The sequence below is a fragment of the Macaca thibetana genome, chromosome 13, assembly GCF_024542745.1.
Source record: "Macaca thibetana thibetana isolate TM-01 chromosome 13, ASM2454274v1, whole genome shotgun sequence".
In the NCBI taxonomy this organism is placed as follows: domain Eukaryota; kingdom Metazoa; phylum Chordata; class Mammalia; order Primates; family Cercopithecidae; genus Macaca; species Macaca thibetana.
In genome coordinates, this window is record NC_065590.1 from 19581819 (window position 1) to 19603818 (window position 22000).

The 22000-nt window shown below is 44.8% G+C and overlaps 2 protein-coding genes across 2 annotated transcripts in view; both read right to left on the reverse strand.

The window, feature by feature from the left end:
- The window catches only part of GCC2 (GRIP and coiled-coil domain containing 2), a 673733-nt gene that overhangs the window by 271763 nt on the left and 379970 nt on the right, over positions 1 to 22000 (reverse strand). The gene's annotated exons all lie outside the window — the stretch shown is intronic.
- On the reverse strand, positions 176 to 20238 carry LOC126933413 (sulfotransferase 1C2). Its single transcript, XM_050753106.1, has 8 exons — positions 19812 to 20238; positions 15015 to 15187; positions 14474 to 14599; positions 7653 to 7750; positions 4217 to 4343; positions 3646 to 3740; positions 3317 to 3497; positions 176 to 534 (listed from the first exon to the last, which is right to left on the reverse strand). The coding sequence occupies exons 2-8, from the start codon at positions 15163 to 15165 to the stop codon at positions 422 to 424; spliced, it is 891 nt and encodes a 296-aa protein (XP_050609063.1). The 5' UTR covers positions 15166 to 15187; positions 19812 to 20238; the 3' UTR covers positions 176 to 421.

Genomic DNA, 22000 nt, shown 5'->3' on the forward strand with positions numbered 1-22000 from the left:
CAGGCTGCAGGTGCCTGAATGGTCAGGACAGATGCCAGAAATTTTGTTATTAATATAGATATAGCCTAATATTTGGACTTATATTCAAGGTAGTATGATATTATAGACTGGGAGACTAGGACACACTTTCCAGAATAATGGAGATTGAAACAATCCTTTTGTATTCAAGTCATATGTTTTACTTAGTTTATTAAGCTATCTTATATCTTACTTTGGAAAGAATAGTTTGGAAAATGGGCATTAGACATGATCCCTTTTTAAAAATGAAGTAGTGACATACTGTTAATCATCACAGAGATCGTTTGTACTACATCCTATACATTCACAATATGCTTTCAGAGATTCTTCTGGCTGGGACTGAAGGATTGAAGATAGTATTTGCACTCTTGCCATCCATCTTTTAATTGTGTTTACATCTTGCTCAGAGTTCCATGCAGAAGTTTATGGAGGTTCCTTCCATCTTTTTTCTATAGATTTCATCAAACCTCTCATTCTGGGCAACAGTGAAGTGGTTTTTCCAATCCCCCACAGTTCCTAGAAAAAGGAAGCCAAGACAGGAGTGTCACTCTCTGATTGAAAGATGTGGTGTCCCTGAGTAAAGTGGTGTAGTGCCCATTCTGAATCTGGCCTGTCCACGTACCTGACTCACCCAACTCCCCCTTCAGTGGACACCTGTCCGTGAGCAGCTCTTCAATAAGAAGCAGTCCTAGGGGACTCTGTGCAGGGGACGGACTTCTAAGTCAGCTGGACAACTGACCCAAGGCAGCTAGTGACCTGCATGACCTGGCCCCACCTGTAGTGTATTTACCCGATGGATTACTACATAGACATAAAAGAAGGATGAACTACAGACACAGAACCACATGGAGGAATCTCAAAACATTATGTTGAGCAAAAGACACCAGACACAAGAAAGTAAATACTGTGAGATTCCATTTATGTGAAGTCCAGCAACAGGCAAAATCAATCTAGAGTAATAGAAATAGGAAAAATGGTTGTCTCCGGAGGTAGACATTGACTGAAAAGGGGCACAAGAGGGAACTTTCTGGGGTGATGAAAATGTTTCCTATCTTGATTGGGGTGCTGGTAGTGTGGGTGTATACATTTATCAAAATGGGTTGAACCGTATACTTAAGATCTGTGCATTTTTGGTATTTTGATTATATCTCAATAAAAAACAATTTTGGAAAAATATGAATGAGATACTATTTTTCACCAAACAACAACTTAAACTAATTTTAAACAGGGGAAATACTATTTTCCCCACCAATGCCTCTTCCAGAAAATTATGCAACAGAAATAAAAGCATCAGGAAATAATAATTTATGCACAAAGATATTTACTTTAACATTATGCATAAAAACAAACATTGAAAACAACAATAATTATAGTGTCTATCATTAAGGGAATAGTTGGATGAATTATGACATATCTTTAGCTTTGTATAACATTGGACCAAAAAATCAATGAGGTGTATGAGTCTATCTGCCTTGCCCTAGAGGGGTTTCTCATATCCTGATAAGTAAAGGTATAAAATATGACCCCATTCTGCATTTTAGGGAGCAAGCTTTCATTATGGTTACATATCTTTGTGTCTGTATGAGTCTGAAGAAGTAGGGTGTATAGAAAGATGGTTATGTATGAGCCTGAAGAAGGGCACCTTGACAAATCATTACCACTGATTATCCAGAGAGAAAAGGGGTAGAATTTTTTTGGTTTGTTTGGTTTGGTATGGAACACTGTTGTAGATTGGAAAATGCAACAACATAAATTCAAGCACGTGCAAAATCAAAGAGGAAGATGAAAAGATGTTTCAAAGTGGTGTGTATACCATGATTTCACTGTTGTGAATAAAAAATGTGTATGTTATAAATGAGAGAGAAAGGGACTTCCCATACTGTTGGTAGTTACTTCTTGGAGATGGAGTTTTGGTGGAGAGACTTTTAAAAAATATAATTTTATATTGATTTTATGTATGTATGTATGTATGTATGTATGTATGTATGTATGTATTTATGGAGACAAGTCTCGCTTGTTGCCAGGCTGGAGTATGGTGGCGTGATCCTGGCTCACTGCAACCTCTGCCTCCTGGGTTCAAGTGATTCTCCTGCCTGAGCCTCCTGAACAGCTGGGACTACAGGCGTGTACCACCATGCTCAGCTAATTTTTGTATTTTTAGTAGAGACAGGGTTTCACCATGTTGGCCAGGATGGTCTCGATCTCTTGACCTCATGATCTGCCTGCCTGGGCCTCCCAAAGTGCTGGGATTACAGGCATGAGCCACCATGCCCAGCCAATGTATTTTTTAAGAAGAGCTGGTGTCTTGCTCTGTCACCCAGGCTGGAGTACAGTGGCAAGGTCCTAGCTCACTGCATTCTCAAACTCCTGAGCTCATGTGATCCTCCCACCTCAGCCTCCTGAGAAGCTGGGAATACAGGGATGCAGCATTACACCCAGCTAATTAATTTTTTTTGTAGAGATGGGGTCTTGCTGTGTTGCCCAGGCTACTTTCGAACTCCTAGCCTCAAGCAATCCTCATGCCTCGGCCTTCCAAGATGTGGGATTATGGGCATGAATCAATCTGCCCAGCCCAATTTAATATTTAACAATGACATGTTTTGCTTTTTAAATTAGAAAGTGATAAAGTTTTTTTTCTTAAAAAATACTAGATGGGCCAATTAGAATTCCTCCTTTGGGAGGAACTAAGAAATACTGAGGATGAGGCAGTTCTCAAGAGTAGTTGTTGAAACTCATGAAGTAGAGCAGGTTTGGGCAAGGGTCAAGACCAAGTTATGAGCAGAAACTGAGTCATCAGAAGTTATAAAGAGGGAGAAAGTTGTGATGGGTGGAGAGACGGGAAGCTGGTCAGCAGAGGAAGCCATGCCTAATAGATACGTGAAAAGCAGCCGAGTCCTGTAAGTGGTGGAGCGTTGGAGCAAAGACCCATCCCTTCTGCTGCTGATTCCTGGACCCTGAGAACCAGGGGCCCCTGGGAGGTCTGGACCAGTGGTGGCTCCTCTTCCTAGTTTTCTATGTGATTGCATTTCCTTTATTGTCCAGTGTGAATCCTCACAGTAAGCCCCTTTCATTGGGGCTGGCTTGGGGGACTCTCTGTTCCTTGCAACCAAATACTGGAGCAATATCCTAGAAAGCTCTCTTTTACAGCAGGATCAAATCCCTGCTTTTATTAGAAACACATATTGGGAATAGTTGAAGTACATTGTTTTAGAATTAATAAAACTCAATATTGTATGCTAAGAGGCAGGCAGGATGTTATGAGACAATCTGAGTGTATGATAAAAGAGGCCCCACACACCTTTTCTCATGAAGGAGGAAATTGACTGGTCCATGATAGATTTGGAAACTGTAGAACGATTTGTCATGGGATTTTCTTTCATTTTCTCAAACGACGTCTCCTGGACAATTTTATCTAGCACTGTTTCATCCAAGTTCTTTCCCATGAAGTGCATCACCTTCCGAATTTCATGCTTTGGGTCCTGTGGCAAGGGTAACATTGGACTGGAATGGCTGAGAGTATCAGAAAAAAATACTACAATTCTCTGGGATGTCCTTTGAAACAACTTTGAATTTCTCTGCACCTGAAGAACCACTTTAAAATGGTTCTTCTGCAGAGCCTTTACTCACCCTCTTTATGTCCTCATAGAAGAGGAAGAGAATCTGGTGTCTGTCTTTCATCTCCCACCATCCTTTCACATGGTCAAACCAGGAACCCCAAACCACTGAAATAGACACAAGAAACAGAATGGTCTATGTAGGCATCGTACAAAGCCTTGTGAGTGTTAGGGATTTTCCTGTGAGTTAGAGAGAGAAAATGCAAATTCTGGGTTAGATATGTTGTAAGAGTTCTGATCTGTTTGATTTTGAGGGTGATGTAGATGGGGACAGCCTTGGAGTTACTTGCCCCAACATCTTCCCTAAAGTGGCTTCCTGTCTATTATGTGCAATCACATAGGGACAAGGACACCCCTTGGAAGAGGATGACGCTAATTAAAGGCTTTGAATCAGGTGGAAGATGTTTGCTGAGGGCTGTGGGCATATACTTAGAAAGTGGCCAGCTTGCTTTGCCCAGTCCCAGTCTGTGGTAGGACACACCTGATGAGGTGCAGGCATTCTAGGGGATAAAAGGCTACCTGTGATTCCCTAGACCCAGCCTAGCTGGAGTGAGAATGCAAGGGTGTGAAGGATGTTCCTGTACCTTTTCCATTGATGAAGGTTTCAAAATATTCTTCCCAGGTACCAGGGTCAGGAAGCATGTGGTTCATCCTTTGGAAATGGTAGTAGGAAACCATACAGTCTTTGGCATTTCGAGCTACATAAAGGAACTTCGGGGTAAGAAAAGAGGTGGGTAAAAGATGGTATAAAAAGTGGACTTTCACAGAGTTCCCTTAGGCGGAGCCATTCTGCAGGTTGCTGCGCACTCTGGCTCAGTGTTGTGGTGCTTGGCCTTGTGACCTCTCTCCTTTTTCTGTCTCTGCTTCATCATCAGTCTGCTCTCTACTTCAAACTCAGTCCTTTTAATTAGCTAATCAATTAGGGATTGTTGAGGATTAGATTGCCTGATTGCCCCTTTGGTATCAAGAGCAAAATCTTTCTCTATAAACTATGACCTGCCACGTGAATAGGAGACTTCCACAGTATCAGCGTAAACTGATGACCCCTCTCGCACCCTCCCAAAGATGCACAGAAGCTTCATGTTTAAGAGTTTGAGTCACAGAGCAAGAAAATAGCTTCTATTTTTCTCCTGGCCTCCTCAGCTTGAATGATTTCCATCTCTAATCATTTCAGCTCTGCCCCTACAAACATCCCTTCAAGTTCCACTTTGCTCACAACTTCACATCCCTCCACCCTCCCAACAAATCTGACCTTTTATCCAGTACTCAGTTCACATTTTAACAGCATCAATCCCCAATGGGCCTCTTGACTACACATCTCAGATCTATGAGCAGCTATTTCAATGCTGTGCTTTTTCATTCATTCGCTTTTAAGTGGTTCTCAACTGGGGATGATGGGATGGTTGTGTCCACTACGGGGACATTTGGCAATGTCTGGAGACATTTTTGGTTTCACAACTTGGAGTGGTGGTGCTACCGGCATCCATGCAGGGGCCAAGGATGCTGTTCAACATTCTACAATACACAGAAGGGTCCCCTGCTCCCACCCACAAGAAAGAAAAATCTGCCCCAAATGTCAGGAGTGCTGTATTAATTATGTCTTTTATATTCTGCATCTGATACTTTGACATCCTAGGGTTTTGCTGACTCTGAAGGAACTGCCTACAACACCCTAGAACCTACACCCCCAACACCTCCACTGCTGGGCTCTTACACACTGGGCCACTATTCACCTGCCCTGATCACCCCAGGGTCAGATACCAGATGACTAGGCCCAGCCCCTGTGGCTGAAAGCCTGCTGCAATGGTTCAAACTGGCCAATCCCAAGCCTCCTTACCCTGTCTCATCTGTTCCTTCCCAAAGAAACCACATCAAGGCTCTTGCCCTTGTCTCCTACTCACTCTCTCTGCCTCCTGACCTATCCCATTGCTTCCCTGTGAGGCTCTGTGTGACATGCCATGCCTCCCGTTCTAGGGATCTGCGATGATACACTTCTTCCTTATGACAGTCACCACTGTACCTGCGTGTCTTATCATGCCTGATTATATCAAGTCCCAGGCCCTTTAGAGCAAGTGCTAAGGTTGAGAAACACTTCTCCTGAAAGCACTGACTCTATTACTGTCTACTAAGTCCTACTGCCCATCTTCTCTTCTCCAACTTACCAAGCTGCCAAGCACCAGTAAAGAAGGTTTCAAGAAATCTTGATCTAAAAAATTCCCCGAGTTTCTAAATTTTTTATCCTCAGTTTTCTTCCTCTTCATTGCTGCTTGGTAATCCTTTTATTAATCCCTCCCGTGCTCCATCTCTTGGCTCTTAGCTCTAGCCACAGGTCTCTCTTCTCTCCTCAAAACTTTGCCCTCAAACCTTCCTGTCTGAGTTCACTAATTCTCTGTGCAGCTGTTCTGCACTTTAACCTATGCTTGAGTTTTTAATTTCCATGATCTTATATTTTTTTGTTATAGAAATTCCATTTATTCACTTAATAATTCTGTGTCTAAAAGTAGCATCTTATTTCTTTTTTATTTTTGATTCACTCTTTCATTTATTCACACAACCTGAACCTTCTTTTATTTCTACAGCTGATAATTATATTGTCTGAAGTTCCTGAGGTCTGACTCTTCCACAGGTTCTTTCTGAAGACTGTGTCTCATGGTGGCTTGTTCTTTTGTGTATTTTGTAATGTGGGATGGTGAGCTCAAGTGGGGATCCTATGGGGGTCTGAGTTGCAGCTGTGTCCCTCCAGAGAGGACCTGGGAACACTGGCTGTGGGGACTACCTTGTGTAATTTCTCTGCCTGTAGTTTCTTGGACAATGCAAGGAGGGAAATTTTGAATTTCAAACCCTGAGAGAGGAAACCTGTGGCTACACATTCTCAAGGGAGCTGAGAGCCTAGGTCGAGGCGGAGTGGTTCCCCAAGGTCTTCCTCTGCCTCCTCCACCCATCCATTGAGGATGTAGCCCTTCAGCAGTCCCGGCTTTGGCTCCTCATTCTTCTGCTTCCTTGTGCCCTGGGCTTTGACCCTGTCCCTGTGCAGCCATTAAAACTCAAGTTGTTGGATTATCCAGGTCATCAAATTTCCCCAGGAGAGTCCCAGTCTCAACTTGAGTTTCAGTTCCCTCTGCAGTTTATAAACCTAGGGACTTTATTTTGAATCTCAGTTATGCATTTAAAAGGAAACTTGTGATTTTTTAAATGCAGTAATCCTGGATGTTTTACATATAAGTGCTTCAGGGGTTCAGAATACCTAGTTTGCCATAGTTCTGGAAATGGAAGTTTTTGTCCCCTTATCCAACATTACTGAAAAGACTGAAGTCATTTGATGTGAGTCCTCCAACTTCACTCCAGTCCCCCAGAAACTATCTTTCTTAGCCCTTCTTTCCCCTTCCTTCCTGCCTTTAAGAAAACAGTGCCCCACTTTCTCACCAAGGCTGGCAGCTCAGTTTGCACCCTTGACTCTACTTGCTCCACAGCCGCTTCTGTATTTACGCAAAAAGCACGTGTCTAATGCCCTCTACATGCCAGGAGCTTATTAGGCACTGTGGTGCACACAGATAAAGTCACAGAATAAATAAAACAAGGAACTCAGAGTCTACCAGAGGCTGAGGTGGGGTGTCCTCAAGAGCATTGCTCTGTCTGTTCATCTGTTTACAGTTTGGGGAGATCTTTAGCTCTTTTCCTCTCATTCTTCCCTCCCTGGTCTGTTAGAGCGCCTCCCCATGGCCTGCAGCCTGGGATCACCATCTTCTCCCCTTCATTTCACAGCTACACTTACTGCACTCACTGCCTCCTCATTTCTCTAGTTTCCTCCAAATATGTAGTCTGGCTCCTGCCTTCATGTCCTATTTGAAACTGTTCAGGTGAATGTCTGCTGAGTCTAGAACTTTACTTTTTTGTTTGCTGGTAAGCATCAGAGACAGTGGAGAGGCAAAGGTGATGACGAATGTTCTGCGTTGGGGTCTGCAGGACTCGCTTTGGTTGGCTTACTCTCCCTTCTGTCACAGGGAGCTGTTGGTATCTTACCTTGCAGTTGTTTTCCCAGAAAGATGGCGGCAGCAGCTGAGTGGAAAGGTGAGTCTTTAGTATCCGTGGAGAGGGCGTTGCTTTGGCTTTTTCCACACCTTTAAAATAGTTCAAGAGGAAACATCTGTGTAGTACAAGCACTACCCAGGGACCTCATGATCCAGGCTCTGTCCAGGATATCCCATCACCCATCTATCTTTCTGCTAGTCTCTTGACTTTCTTTTGGGATTTTACAATGGGATTATTAATTTTCATTTTTGTGGAATCACACAGCTTCAGTCCTGGATGGGGCCTTAGAGTTAATTTACTCTGTCACTTTAAGGATGAGGTGATAGAAGCTGAGAAAGGGCAGGTGATGTCTTGCTGAGGCACAGTCAGCTAGGACCAGAGAGCAGAGGCCTCCCACACCTTCCTGCCAGCCAGAGATAACCCCCATGTGCCTGCAGCAGGCTGTCTCGTGTACCTGGCCTGTTTGCAATCACTTGTTTCATTTCTAAAAACATATATACTTGCTGGCCTGTGAGTCATGATTTCTACTCTCTCATTTTAAAGCCTTAATGAGCACTTTGTGCAATCGTGGTGTTAAGCTGAGGTTAGGGGGAAAAGGCAACAAAGACGAGAAAAACACAGACCTTCTCCCTAAGGAGCTTCCACTCTGGTGTGGGAATCAGAGGCTCATGCAAATCACATCAGAGGAGCTGGGTCAAGTTAGTGCTGAGGATCTCCTTCCTAAGACCGAATACTGTTCCATTGTGTGTGAATCCACATCTTGTTTCTCAATTCGTTCACTGGTGGCCACTTGGGTTGTTTCCACCTTTGGGCTATTGTGAATGATGTGATTTTGAATGTGGGTGTACAGGTATCTGTTTGAGACCATGTTTTTATTTCTTTGGGATATATTCCCAGAAGAGGAATTGCTGGATCATGTAGTCATGGTAATTTTTGTTAAATAAAAAAGTGGGCACTAAAAAGAAAAGCTGGAAAACCACCTTTAGCTGTTTTTGAAGTCTGTATTCCTTAGAAGACCTGCAAAGCTGTCCTGCCTCTGGTCTGTTTCCTAAGCTCCACCTCTACGCCAGCTCACACTTGGTCCTTTCACGTGCCCTGGTCCTGTTGCCCCAGGCCCCTGTGCCTCCCTCCAGCCCTCGTCTCTACACATCTGGTCCTGCCGCCCCAGGCCCCTGTGCCTCCCTCCAGCCCTGTCTCTACACATCTGGTCCTGCCGCCCCAGGCCCCTGTGCCTCCCTCCAGCCCTCATCTCTACACATCTGGTCCTGCCGCCCCAGGCCCCTGTGCCTCCCTCCAGCCCTGTCTCTACACATCTGGTCCTGCCGCCCCAGGCCCCTGTGCCTCCCTCCAGCCCTGTCTCTACACATCTGGTCCTGCCGCCCCAGGCCCCTGTGCCTCCCTCCAGCCCTGTCTCTACACATCTGGTCCTGCCGCCCCAGGCCCCTGTGCCTCCCTCCAGCCCTCGTCTCTACACATCTGGTCCTGCCGCCCCAGGCCCCTGTGCCTCCCTCCAGCCCTCATCTCTACACATCTGGTCCTGCCGCCCCAGGCCCCTGTGCCTCCCTCCAGCCCTCATCTCTAATGCATCTGGTCCTGCCGCCCCAGGCCCCTGTGCCTCCCTCCAGCCCTGTCTCTACACATCTGGTCCTGCTGCCCCAGGCCCCTGTGCCTCCCTCCAGCCCTCATCTCTATGCATCTGGTCAGTCCCGCTCACTCTTCAAGGGTCTCTCCAAGTACTTTCAGTGCTGGTGATATGGTGGCATGAATATTATGAAGATCTTTCCTGTTAATCACACACCTGCAGATTCTGATGAAAACACCAAACACTCATTTAAGTGCAGAATCAGGCTCATAAGAAAATCAGGGGAGCCTCCAGGGACCAAAGTGAAGAGGGAGGGAGCTGCAAGATGGAGAAGTGGGCAAAGGCTTTGATGACAGCTGCCCGGAGTGGGTTCACCCACCGGACACCCAGTCCTCAGTTCAGTGACCCCTGCTCAGGGAGGAGGCTGGTAGGCCTGGGCTTTAGTGAGGCACAGATTAGGAACAGAGACCCATGCATTAGCAGGAGAAACTCAAATGCCTGCTACCTCAGTGAAAGGTGAGAGAGAAAAACACCATCTACTGACAAAGAGAGGTAAAGTAATTTCCTTGCCTCACCTCTGGGTGCAGAAAAAGAGGCTTTCTTGAGAACTCATAACCACAATCCTGTTTTCATACTACATGCATGGACCAGAAGTTAACTTAAACTATTGTAGATTGGAAATGTTCCAATGTAGGTGTGAGATCAAGAGAGGGAGAAAAAAACTTTTTATACAAAATTACAAAACAAATGAGGGAAAAGCCTTATGAACAAGAGCAGAAAAAAACAGGTGGAAGAACTAAACCCTTAGTGACCTCCATTATTGGGTACCTGATAGAGAATATAAATAACTATGTTTACAATATGCAAAGAAGACCAGGTGCAGTGGCTCACGTCTGTAATTTTGGTGCTTTGGGAGGTTGAGGCAGGTGGATTGCTTGAGCTCAGGAGTTCGAGACCAACCTGGGCAACACAGTGAAATCTTGTCTCTAAAAAAAAAAATACCAAAATTAGCTGGGCATGGTGATACACACCTATAGTCCCAGCTACTTACTCAGGAGGCTGAGATGGGAGGATTGTTTGAGCTCGAGAGATTGAGGCTGCAGTGAGCTGTGATTGCACGACTGCACTCTAGCCTGGGTGACAGAGTAAGACCCTGTCTCATAAAAAAGTGCAGAGGAATGCAAGAGAAAGTTGAAAACATGATCAAGGAAACAAGAGATTACTAAAAAGACTGGGAAGATTTATAAAGTGTTTGGACATGAAAACCTACAATGAGTAGGGTTAAATAGCAGAACATACATAGCTGAAAAGAAAAACAGTAGCAGAGCTAAAGAAGCACAATGTAGAGAAACACAGAGATGAAAACTATAAGAAACCTTAGCAGACATAGAGGACAGAAGGGAAGGTTATGGGTGGAGTTGGACTCTCAGTCCCAAGCTGGGGAGCAAATTCAGGGAATCTGCCAGAAAGTGAGATCTGCAGGCCGGTTGATTTCCTTCCTGGTACTGGTGGCTCTCCTCTTTCCTGTTACACCTGATTTAATGTCCTGTGGGCAGTAACCACTTAATGCCTAAAAGAGACCCAGTCCTCTAATTAGGAAATCTGTACTCAGTCATTATGGTCCTCTGATGGCTCACAGTCATCCTTCCTGCCTATGACAAGCAAGAAACCCCGCTCCTACTCCTGATCCAGCCCTGTTGGTGGACTCAGCCCAGCTCCAGCTCCACATTTTTCTGCCAAAAAACCCCTACAGGAGAGAGATACTGTGGAGCTGAGGCTTTACATAAAGCAGTTGACCAGTGTTTTCTTTTACGAACATAGGTACATTGTATATTCTGTCCCACCACACCCTTGCCCCACCTCTCATCAGTGATTCGGAAAAGCCCCATGGGGTTGCCTCACCCACCAGGAACACCATGATAGTTGCTCAGACTCAGGGTGGAGAAGCACAGCATGGAGAGTATGCATGACACAGCCCAGGCTGCAGGGCCCATTCCCAAGCCCACTAGCAGGAAAGAAGGGGAGCAAACGAGGTCATTTTTGGCCTTCATCACCTGCACTAAGATTTTAGCCTTGGGATTTGAGCCAAATTGCATGTGACTGTGTGGGATAAATCAATTCAGCCAATACTGTAGAAACGGCCCCATGGGAGTACAAAGTCAAACAGAACTTGTTTCTTGCCATCAGAGTTTGTGGTCTGGCAGGAGACAGAGGCAGAAAATTAGTAATGACAGCAGTTTATCATTTCAGTTGTCACCTCCAGAAACTATTCTTTGGCCATGTTCCCCTCACCCTGCCAATAGCGCTTCATGCTTGTTGTTACATCATCTGCATTGGTTTCTTCCATGGGACCATACTTATTGAGGGCAAGTAGGTGTGAAGTCTTATGAGCAGCATAGGCCCTTGAGCATAGATGTTTGCTGAAATGGAGTGGATCATTCCTAGATTTCACCTATATACAGTTCACACACACGCATGCATGCACACACATGCACACAGGTCTTTTCAAAGTCTTTCCAAACCAATTCTTTGTGGGTCACAGATGTAATCCCTTTTGTCACAGAACGTCTGTGAGGCTGGGAGTTGATGGAGGAGCAGAAGGGGGGCCTGGAAGGGAGACTGACCATGCAGAGCACAAGCTCATCCATTGTCCAGTAGTGCCTGACCACTCCAGAATGCTCCAAGGGTGGTTGAGACCTTTGGCCAACAGCCATGAGTCTACATCAGCACCTGGTCTCCTCCCAGTGGTGCTCCTCACCTCGGCTGGCAGGGATTATCTGCTGTGAAAGAAAGCCACTGGCTGGGTGCAGTGGCTCATGCCTATAATCTCAACGCTTTGGGAGGCCGAGGCGGGTGGACCACGAGGTTAGGAGTTCGAGACCAGCCTGGCCAACATGGTGAAACCCCCCGACTCTACTAAAAATACCAAAAATTAGCCAGGCACGCTGGCAGGTGCCTGTAATTCCAGCTACTCGGGAGGCTGAGGCAGGAGAATTGCTTGAACCCAGGAGGCAGAGGTTGCAGTGGGCCGAGACCACGCCATTGCACTCCAGCCTGGGCAATAGAGCCAGACTTCGTCTCAAACAAACAACCAACCAACCAACCACTGCACAGCTGAGTCTCCAGCCAGCATTCAGCTGTCGGTGGCCGGGCAGATTATAAAGGCTGAGACCGTTTGTTACTCTCACACAGGGCACCCTCGTTCATAAAGAGGCCAGGATTCCTTTGTAGAACATGCCACGCTGGCTGATTGATTACCATTCTTTCTCCGGATTCTATAGCTCTATCCTGGTTTTTATGCTGATTTAGTGATTGAACACTCTGCTCTCTACTGCTAAGAATACTTCATTAGAAATCTTGCTTAGGCCTCTCCTCTTTCTTTAATCTCTCACATTGTCAGAGGTAAGACATTGGGCAGCAGCAGGGGCAGGAGGCAGAACAAAGATCAAAAGCTGTTCTTGGGCTGGGTCTGGTGGCTCATGTTTGTGATCCCAGTGGCTTGGAAGGCCAAGGCAGGAGGATTGGTTGAAGCCACATGTTTGAGACCAATCTAGGAAACATAATGAAACCCTATCTCTACAAACAATTAAAAAATTTGCCAGGTGTGGCAGTGTTCACCTGTAGTCCCAGCTACTCAGGAGTCTGAGGTGGGAAGATTGCCTAAGCCCAGGAGTTCCAGGTTGCAGTGACCTATGATGGCACCACTGCACTCCAGCCTGGGTGACAGAGCTAGTCTCCATCTTTAAATAAACAAAAAATGCTGGTCTTAGATAATTAGGGAACACATGGGGTCATGGGGCCTAGGGAGGTGGTTAGTAAAGATACCTAACATGTAGATAGTATCCTCTGAGTGTCAGGCAATGCTTCAGGCTTTTTACCTGTATTGGATTTGTTAATGCTCACAACAACTCTTTGAGATAGGCCTTGATTCTATCCACACTTTGCAGCTAAGGAAACTGTAACACAGAGAGGTTATGTAAACATTGTGAGGTGAGTGACAGAGTCAAGATTTAAACGTCGTGAGGTAAGTGATGGAGTCAGGATTTAAACCCTGGTAGACCTTAACTATCATACCATCCTGCTGCTCAAGGAGCAGAAGACTAGACACACACAAAACAGCAGGCCCTGATGGCACATGGAGTGAGACTGTGGTTAAGCAGGCAGAATCTGGCCTGTTTATGGGGTCAGAGCCCCACAGGTAGTTCAGAGCAGGGCACTGGGTTACAAAGCCAGTGGTTACCTACCTAGTGACCATTGTCTCCTCTTTGAGAGCCAGAGGAGCCACAGGGGCTGGATGGTAGGATCATAGGGGAGAGCAAAATCCTTTAAGGCTATTCTGACTTGGAGACACCTCCTTGTACAGGTTACAAGTGTCTTGTATGCATCAGATCAGAGACTTTCTATCTCAGGACATTTTTAGGGATTTATCGGACCTCTGTCTACAGTTGCTCCAAGTCTAGACTTCATGCTAGAGCTGCATTGACTACGTTTTCATAGCTTCAGCTACTGTGCTTCCAGTTTCCTATCACATGGATCTCTGCAATGCTGCAACTTAGGGAAGTAGGCCTTCCTCCTATCCTTGTTTTGCAAAATAGTTCCAGCAGCTCTAGTTACCTGAAATATAGCCTTCTGGTTATATTTTTTAGCTTCCTTTATTTTTTGATGTGAAGAGAAACACTTCCAGGTTGAGCATTACCTGAAAAGTCTTCTCTATTGAATAGAAATAATTGGTTCCAAATGCAATGGCGTGTGTGTGTGTGTGTGTGTGTGTGTGTGTATGTGTGTGTGAATTATTGATTCTTGGATACTCTCCTGGTTGCACTGGGCTTTATCAGGTTGGGGTACAGAGAGAAGAGGGAATAAATGGCTTACAGTTTCTCACATCTTCAGTATGTTCTACAGTTGCACATGATCAGAGGGAGGGCTTAAGAAGAAAACAAGGCAGAATCTGACCCTAGCGCACACCCTTTTCACTTGGTGATTCACTTTTGGCAAAAAATCTTAAATAATATGCAGACAGAAGATGAGAGGAAGATAAAAGGAAGAAACATATGACAGTGAAAATGAGAGAGAAAGAGAAAGAGAAGAGGAAGGAGAGAGGGAGGGAGAGAGAGAAGAGGAACGGGGGGGAGAGAGAGAGAGGAGAGAAGAGAAAAGTGAGAAAAGACAAGGGAAAACAGAAGAGAGAGTGAAAGAAAGCAGGAAGAAAGAAAGAGGGAGGTGCTCTCACCAGAAGGTTGGGGTGGCCGAGCCCACTCAATGAAAGGATGGCGGTGTTGGATGATGGCTCGCTGGCACTTCTCTACGTCCCCATTCTGTTCAATCATATCCACAATTTCCTGAATCCATGTTGTCCCTGAGGCTCAGAAAGGAAGGGTGAGAAGGAGAAAGCTGTTAGACAATCTTCCCTGAAGAGTCCCGAGTAAACAAAGGAGATGTAGAGCTTGGTGTTTGCATAAACCTCCCCTCGGGTCAGGATCCTGTTAGCCATGAGTGATGGAAGTCCATGAGGGATGGATGGACTTTGGATCTCTGTAGGGAGTGGAGCAGCACAGGCAAGGCTCCCCCAACCCAGGACCAGTGCATGGCAGAGCACAGCAGCTTTCCTGGAAACCCCAGGGATATCAGGCATCCTGCATGAGTCCTGAGCTCTGAACCCCACTGTGGAACAATAAGAAGGAGCAGGTTTCCTCTCAAGAGGAATTCTAACTTAAGTTACAAACCGGTGCTGGCTCAGCAGGTCTTTGCTGTCCCTCCTGCCCTGCAGTCACCTGCTTTAGGGTAGGTGCAGATGAGGAGATCATCTGGTTTGGCCTCGAAGCTCTGGATTTGGCTCCAGTTGTCCACAGTTGCAGACTGCAGGAGGGTCCCCTCCACCTCTTTCAGTTTTATCTGTTTCCCCAACTCTGAGGTCAGGGCCATAGTGTCTCAGCGTTGGGGGTCCCTATGGGAAAAGAATAGAGGAGATTTTTAAAGAAGTTGTGGTAAAATACACTTAATACAAAATTGATCATTTTAACTGTCTTTAGGCATACAGTTCAGAGGCATTAAGTACATTCACATTGTTGTGCAATCATTATAACCATCCTTTTCCAGAATTTTTTTCATCTTCCCAGACAGAAACTCTGTATCCATTAAACAATAACTTCCCATTCCCCCTCCCTCAGCTCCTGGCAACCACCATTTTACTCTATTTCTCTATGGACTCTATATACCTTATTTAGGTGGAATCACATAATATCTGTCCTTTTGTGAATGTCTTATTAATTAAGCTTAATCTTATGCTTAATTGCAAACTTGATTTAATCTCTTCAAGGCTCATCTGTGTTGTAGCATGTGATAGGATTTCCTTCCTTAGTTCACTGTAGGTATATACCATTTTTATTTTTTGAGACAGAGTCCAACTCTGTTGCCCAGGCTGGAGTGCAATGGCATGATCTTGGCTCACTGCAACCTCTGCCTCCAGGGTTCAAGCGATTCTCAAGCCTCAGCCTCCTGAGTGGCTAGGATTACAGGTGCCCACCACCATGCCTGGCTAATTTTTGTAATTTTAGTAGAGACAGAGTTTTGCCATGTTGGCCAGGCTGGTCTTGAACTCCTGACTTCAGGTGATCCACCCACCTTGACTTCCCAAAGTGTTGGGATTACAGGCGTGAGCCACCATGCCCAGCTTATATTTTGTTTATCCATTCATCTGTTGATGGAAACTTTTGGCTGTCGTGAATTAGGTCTCTGTGAACATCGATGTACAAATATCTCTTTGAATTATTGCTTTCAGTTCTTTTTGGTATATACTCAGAAGAGAGATTGCTAGATCATCTGGTAATTCTATGTTTAATATTTTGAGAAAATGTTACAGCATCTTCCATAGCAGCTGCACCATTTTAAATTTTACAAGCAGTGCATAAGTGTTCCAGTTTTTCCAAATTGTCATTAACACTCGTTGTTTCCTGTGTTGTTTGTTTGTTTTTTTGTTTTTGATAATAGCCATCCTAATGGGTGTGGGGTGATAAATAGCTCATTGGGGTTTTGATTCACATTTCCCTAATGATTAATGATGTTGAGCATCTTTTCATGTGCTTATTGGCCATTTGTAGGAGAAATATCTCCTTTGCCCAGTTTTGCATTGTGTGTGTGTGTGTGTGTGTGTGTGTTTTGTCATTGTTATATTGAGGGAAGACTTTTAAATGCACCAAAAGGAGAAAGCTGAAGAAGTAAGCCACTATTACTCAAGGATAACTGGCTACTGGGGTTCCAGAAGACATTTATTACTACTATTACTAAGGAAATAGTAGTTAAAAGCTAACATTTATCAAACACTTCAATTTACCATCGCTGGGCTGAGTGCCTTGTATACATTAATTTATTTTAACTTTTGCTGAATATGAGTAATAGAACTTCAGAGCTGAAAGGGTCCTTACAGAAAATGTAACAGTACATGCTTGCTAGAGGTTGAATAAAATAATCTGGCCCAGCTGCTTCATGGAATGGATGAGAAAACCAGGTGCCCAGATTAGCGAGGCCAGTTTTCATGGTGGCTTCTGCCTCCAGATTGAGCTGAGCCCTTTAAGATGAAGACAATTTTTGGAAAATGAAAGGCAAATTATTTCTGAAAAATTTCAAATATGAAAAGCAGCTGTATTTATAATACATCAAAGAAGGTGGAGTTTGGACAGTACTCCTGAGATTACGGTGTGATCAAATTCAGAAGAGGAGGGATAAGAACAAACATTTCTTGCAGGCCTTCTATGTTAGGTCCTTCATGGACTTTTCTTTTTCTCTCTTAATTCATATGACAATTTTATTAGGAAGGAATAATTATCACCCTCATAAATGTGAGGAAGCTGAGAGTTACACAATCATAACTTGCCCAGGATCACAGCCAACATCTGTATACAAATCCTATATTCCTTCTTTAAAAATTGCCTCTTTTTTTAAATTGTGAATTTAAAGGCATACATTGCAGAAAATTTGGAAAAAGTCCAAATATACAAGGAAAACATCTATCACACAGAGTTGTATTTCTGTCTTTTTCAAATGTATATTGTTGTAGGCAGAATAATGGCCCTACAGATGTCCACGTCCTAATTCCTAATACATTACATTGTGTGGCAAAGGGCTTTGCATGTGGAATTTAGGTTAAGAAGCTTAAGGCAGGCTGGGCGTGGTGGCTCACGCCTGTAGTCCCAGCTACTTGGGAGGCTGAGGCAGGAGAATGACGTGAACCCGGGAGGTGGAGGGCGACAAAGCGAGATTCCGTCTTACAAAAAAAAGAGAAGAACCTTAAGGCCATGAGCATGTCCTGTATTATCCAGGTGGGCCTAATGTGACCACAAGGGCACTTAAAAGTGGGCAAGGGTGCAGAGGAACCAGTCAGAGAGTCATGTGGTAGAAGAAGTGACTGGAGAGTTTGGAAACATGAGAAGGACTCAACTTGCCATTGATGGCTTAGAGACAAAGGGGAACACAAGACAAAGCATGGCCTCCAGAGGCTGAGAATGAACCTCAATCAACAGGCAAATGGGACCTCTGTCCTACAGCCACATGAATCTGAATTCTGCCAACAACCAGAATGAGCTTGGAAGGGATTCTTCTTCAGAGCCTCCAGAAGGGAACACAGCCCTGCCAACACCTTGATTTTACGCAGAGACACCTGTTTGGATAAACTTGTGTTGTTTTAAGCTGCTAAATTTTTGATAATTTGTTATGGCAGTCATAGTTATAGAAAACTATTTATACATAGTTATGAAAAAAAAGTATATATATATAAATGTAAAATTACAAAATTTTATACTTTTTGGATACTGCTGTGGTTTGGATGTGGTTAGTCCCCACCAAAACTCTCTGTTGAGGTTTAACTGCCAGTATGGCAGTGCTGGGAGATGGGGTCTCGTGAGAGGTGTTTGGGCCATAAGGGTGGATTCCACATGAGCAGATTAATGCCATCTCCCAGAAGTGGGTGAGTTTGGTCCCTTTGCACATGCTCACTTGCCTTTCTATTTCTTCACCACGTCTTGATGCAGCATGGCTCTCACCGGAAGCTGAGCAGATGCCAGCACCATGCTCTTGGACTTTTCAGCCATCAGAATCATGATTCAAAATAAACCTCTTATATTTATAAATTACCTAGCCTCAGGTATTTGGTTATAGCAACACAAAATGAACTAAGACGGATGTTATCATGGTTTGAATTGTGTCTCTCTAAGTTCGTATGTTGAAGTCTTAATCCATAGTATGTTAGCATGTGGCTGTATTTGGAGATAATGTCTTTGAGGAGGTGATTAAGTTAAAATGAGGCCACTAGGATGAGACCCATTCCTATTTGGTATCCTTGTAATGAGAGGAGATTAGGACACACAAGGCAACACCAGGGATGTGTGCACATAGAGGAAAGACCATGTAAGGACACAGAGAGAAGTTTCTCCATAGGGTGGGGGTGAGGGGAATGGTGAGTCCAATTCTGGGGTTGAGTCTGATGTATTTGTGGGACTTCCCAATGTACACCTGTAGGCAGGTATACATGTGAGCTTAGGGCTCTGGCCTGGAAATAATGTCTTGAGAATCATTCATGCAACACATTGACCAACTCTGTGGTAGGTGTTGCTCTGGGCAGGTAGCTGATGACCGAGGGCATGGGCATGGCTGTGAGTGTGTGCAGAAGGGCGCCTGCTGCTGAGGACTAGGGCAGTTAAGGGCTTGGCTGTCCAGTGTACTATGGATCCCACTGTATTGCCCTTGTTGGAGGCCTGCACGGGGAGTGATAGAACCTGGCTAAAGCTGGGAGAAGGAGATGCGGCAAGAGATTGGGGCAGCTGGGTAGTGCAGTGGGAGCAGAGGGATCTGCCGGTTCCCACAGGAGAAGTCCCAAGTCCTTCTCACCCTCCCCAAGCCCCTCATTGCTGGGCCACATCAGCACATGGTTCCTGTCCTTGAAGAATCAGGCATTTAGACACACACATTTCCCCTTGAGCAGCCAGCATGAACCTTTTCATCCTATCAGGCCAGATCACTATGGCCTCCTTTGTGAAGGCATCCCTGACTCTGTAAACAGAAGTAATCACTCCTTTCCATGGGATCTTATAGTATTTTGTGTGCAAAATTTTATAGTTCTTACTCCATGTCCTATAGTTACTTGCTTATAAATCTGGACCCCTGGAGCACAGGATCTGGTTCAGTCCCCTTGCAGGCCCAGCATGTGTCTTGGTCAATGGCTGGCATAAGAGGAGGACTCTCATGGAAGAAGAAATAGTCTTGGCCAGAGAAGTTGAGCTGGCCCTGGAGGAGGATGCGACAGAGAGCGTATCTGGGAAAAGATCGGGTTGGAAGACAGAGATAGTATTATAGGGGAGAGAGCCTTTGGAGGTGATTGCCTGGGGTCCTGAATCTAGGTCTGAATTTTTAGGCTGGAGGCTTTTGGTTACAAAGCTCTTTTATATTATTTTATCAGATTCTTAGGATCTTTTCTGGTTTGAGTAAATGCATCTATAAAGTCACACCTATGTGGCTAAAGGTTAAAAAAAATCAATTAACGAGTTAGGTACAGAATTTCTTTTAAGCTGTATTCTTACCTTCAAGTTCCAGCTGAACGTCAACAGCTCAAAGGCCCACTCAAGGGTCAGTGGGCACGGAAGGGACTTTCACAGGAAGCAGACGGCAATTGCAGAGGCTCAAATTACTACTGTGTCAGAGTTACAGGGGCGCTCAGCAGGTAGCCAGCACTTTGGGAGGCTCTCAGCTTCACTGTGGAAAGTTGAAGCTTTTACTGGAAGAATCCGGATTGAACAGAAACAAACCCTGTGACCTGGCCCTGGGAGGGAGAACTTCTCGCTGTACCATGATCACTCATGTGACCCTGACTACTGTGCAAATATCAGCTCCCTCCAGTGCACACGAACTGAGGGCACACTCTGCCCTCCCCTTTGTCTCCACCTAGAGTTTTTCACATCTCTCCTGGCCCTCAGCTGCTCTGACCCCTCCCTCCTCCTGCTGGTCTAGAAGCTTAAACAGGTGGAGGCTGGGGGGAAATGGAAAGCTGGCTCTAGGACCAGATGCATCAGGCTTCAGATAGGCTCCTGCTTATTTGGTGAACTCCCTTTTCCTCCCGCCTTAGCCTGAGATTTACTTTCTGCATCTGTGAAGTGTGGGTAATACTGCCTGTCTTCAATCCATGCTTTAAGATTGAAAGCAACAATGTTAATGAACACACTTTGCATAGCACATAGTAAGGGCTTAAAACTGCTGGTTCTTCTTTCCTTTCTTCCCAAACTGTATTCATCCACACTGAAATGCAGAGAGGATAGAACAAAAGTCTAGAGCTTAGGTGTGTACTTATTTATACCTTGCCATATTGTACAAAAGGTGTACTTTTGAAGAGGCAGATTATATTCCATGGTGTCTTTGGTTACCTAGGAAATTAAATGGATCAGGTGTTAATGATCTCTGAGCTGCTACTCTTCTGCCAGCCCCAACCTTGTATCTACCCCAGTGCTTTCCTTTCTGGAATTGAAGCATAATTCTGCACCCCATCTGCCCTTCTTGCCAAAGCTTTCCTTGTCTTCCTTGAGCCTGTACCTCATAATGCTTTTTGCCAACACTACTTCTTCCTCATTGTTTCCAATTTATTTTTTTTAAATAAATTGAACTTTATTTTTCTACTTCTGCTGTCTTCCCAGTTCCACTTATCCCAATGCTGTCAATTTTCAGCCCCATAGGGCTGATTCACAGTTCTTAGTGCGACCTCACCTTTTCTCTGCAGTTGAAGTCCCTAAGTCTGCTAAGGTGTCTGCCAGTTATTGGTGCCACGCTGCACTGCATGCTGCATCTCCCTGCCTTTGCCATCTACACGGGCCACAGTCTTTACATTTTGCAGTTAGTAACCACTGCTAGTATCTACTTCCTCCACATTTGTGGCAGATGAACTGGGATGTTGCACAATCTTCCAGCGGTCTCCTTATTTCTCGTCTCTTCCCTACTAGTCTCTCATACTTTCAGCATATAAATTAAGCTCAGCTCAGATCAGGCTATCCTTTGGTTGTTTATGGCTCAGATTCTGGATACTTCCCCTTGGAATTCAAGACCTTCTAAATTCATTAATTATTATTTTTATAAGGCAGGGTCTCACGCTTTTGCCCAGGCTTCAGTGAAGAGGCATGATCATAGCTCACTGCAGCCTTGACCTCCTGAGCTCAAGTGATCCTCCCACCTCAAGCCTCCTGAATGCCTGGCTCAAGGCCTTCTTTAATACACCACCATCCTCACTGTGGACCCCACACACCAGGTGAGCTGAATGACTTACTGTCCCCTATATGCATCCTGTAAATTCCTGCCTCCCTGCTTCACTCTTGTTGTTCTCCCTGCCAAAGGGCTCTTACTCTTAGCCTAGCACACTGCTGTGCACCTATAGTCTCAGTTATTTGAGTCCAGCCTGGGCAACATAGTGAGATCCCATTTCTAAAAAAATATTCTTACTCTGATTCCACAGAGTCAAATTCTTCAGCTTCAAACCCATCTTTTCCTTGAAGCCTTTCCTTAGGTTAGATAGCTGGAAGCAATCTCTACTGTGAACTACCATATGCTTTTTTAAAAATAAGTTTTATTGAGATCAAATTCACATACCGTGCACTTCACCCAAGTGTACAGTTCAGCGTTTTTAGTTGTGCAACCATCATCACAATCAATTTTGTAATATTTTCATCACCCCAAAATGAAACCCCATATTTATTAATAGTCATGCCTCATTCTTCCTACCCCCATGTCC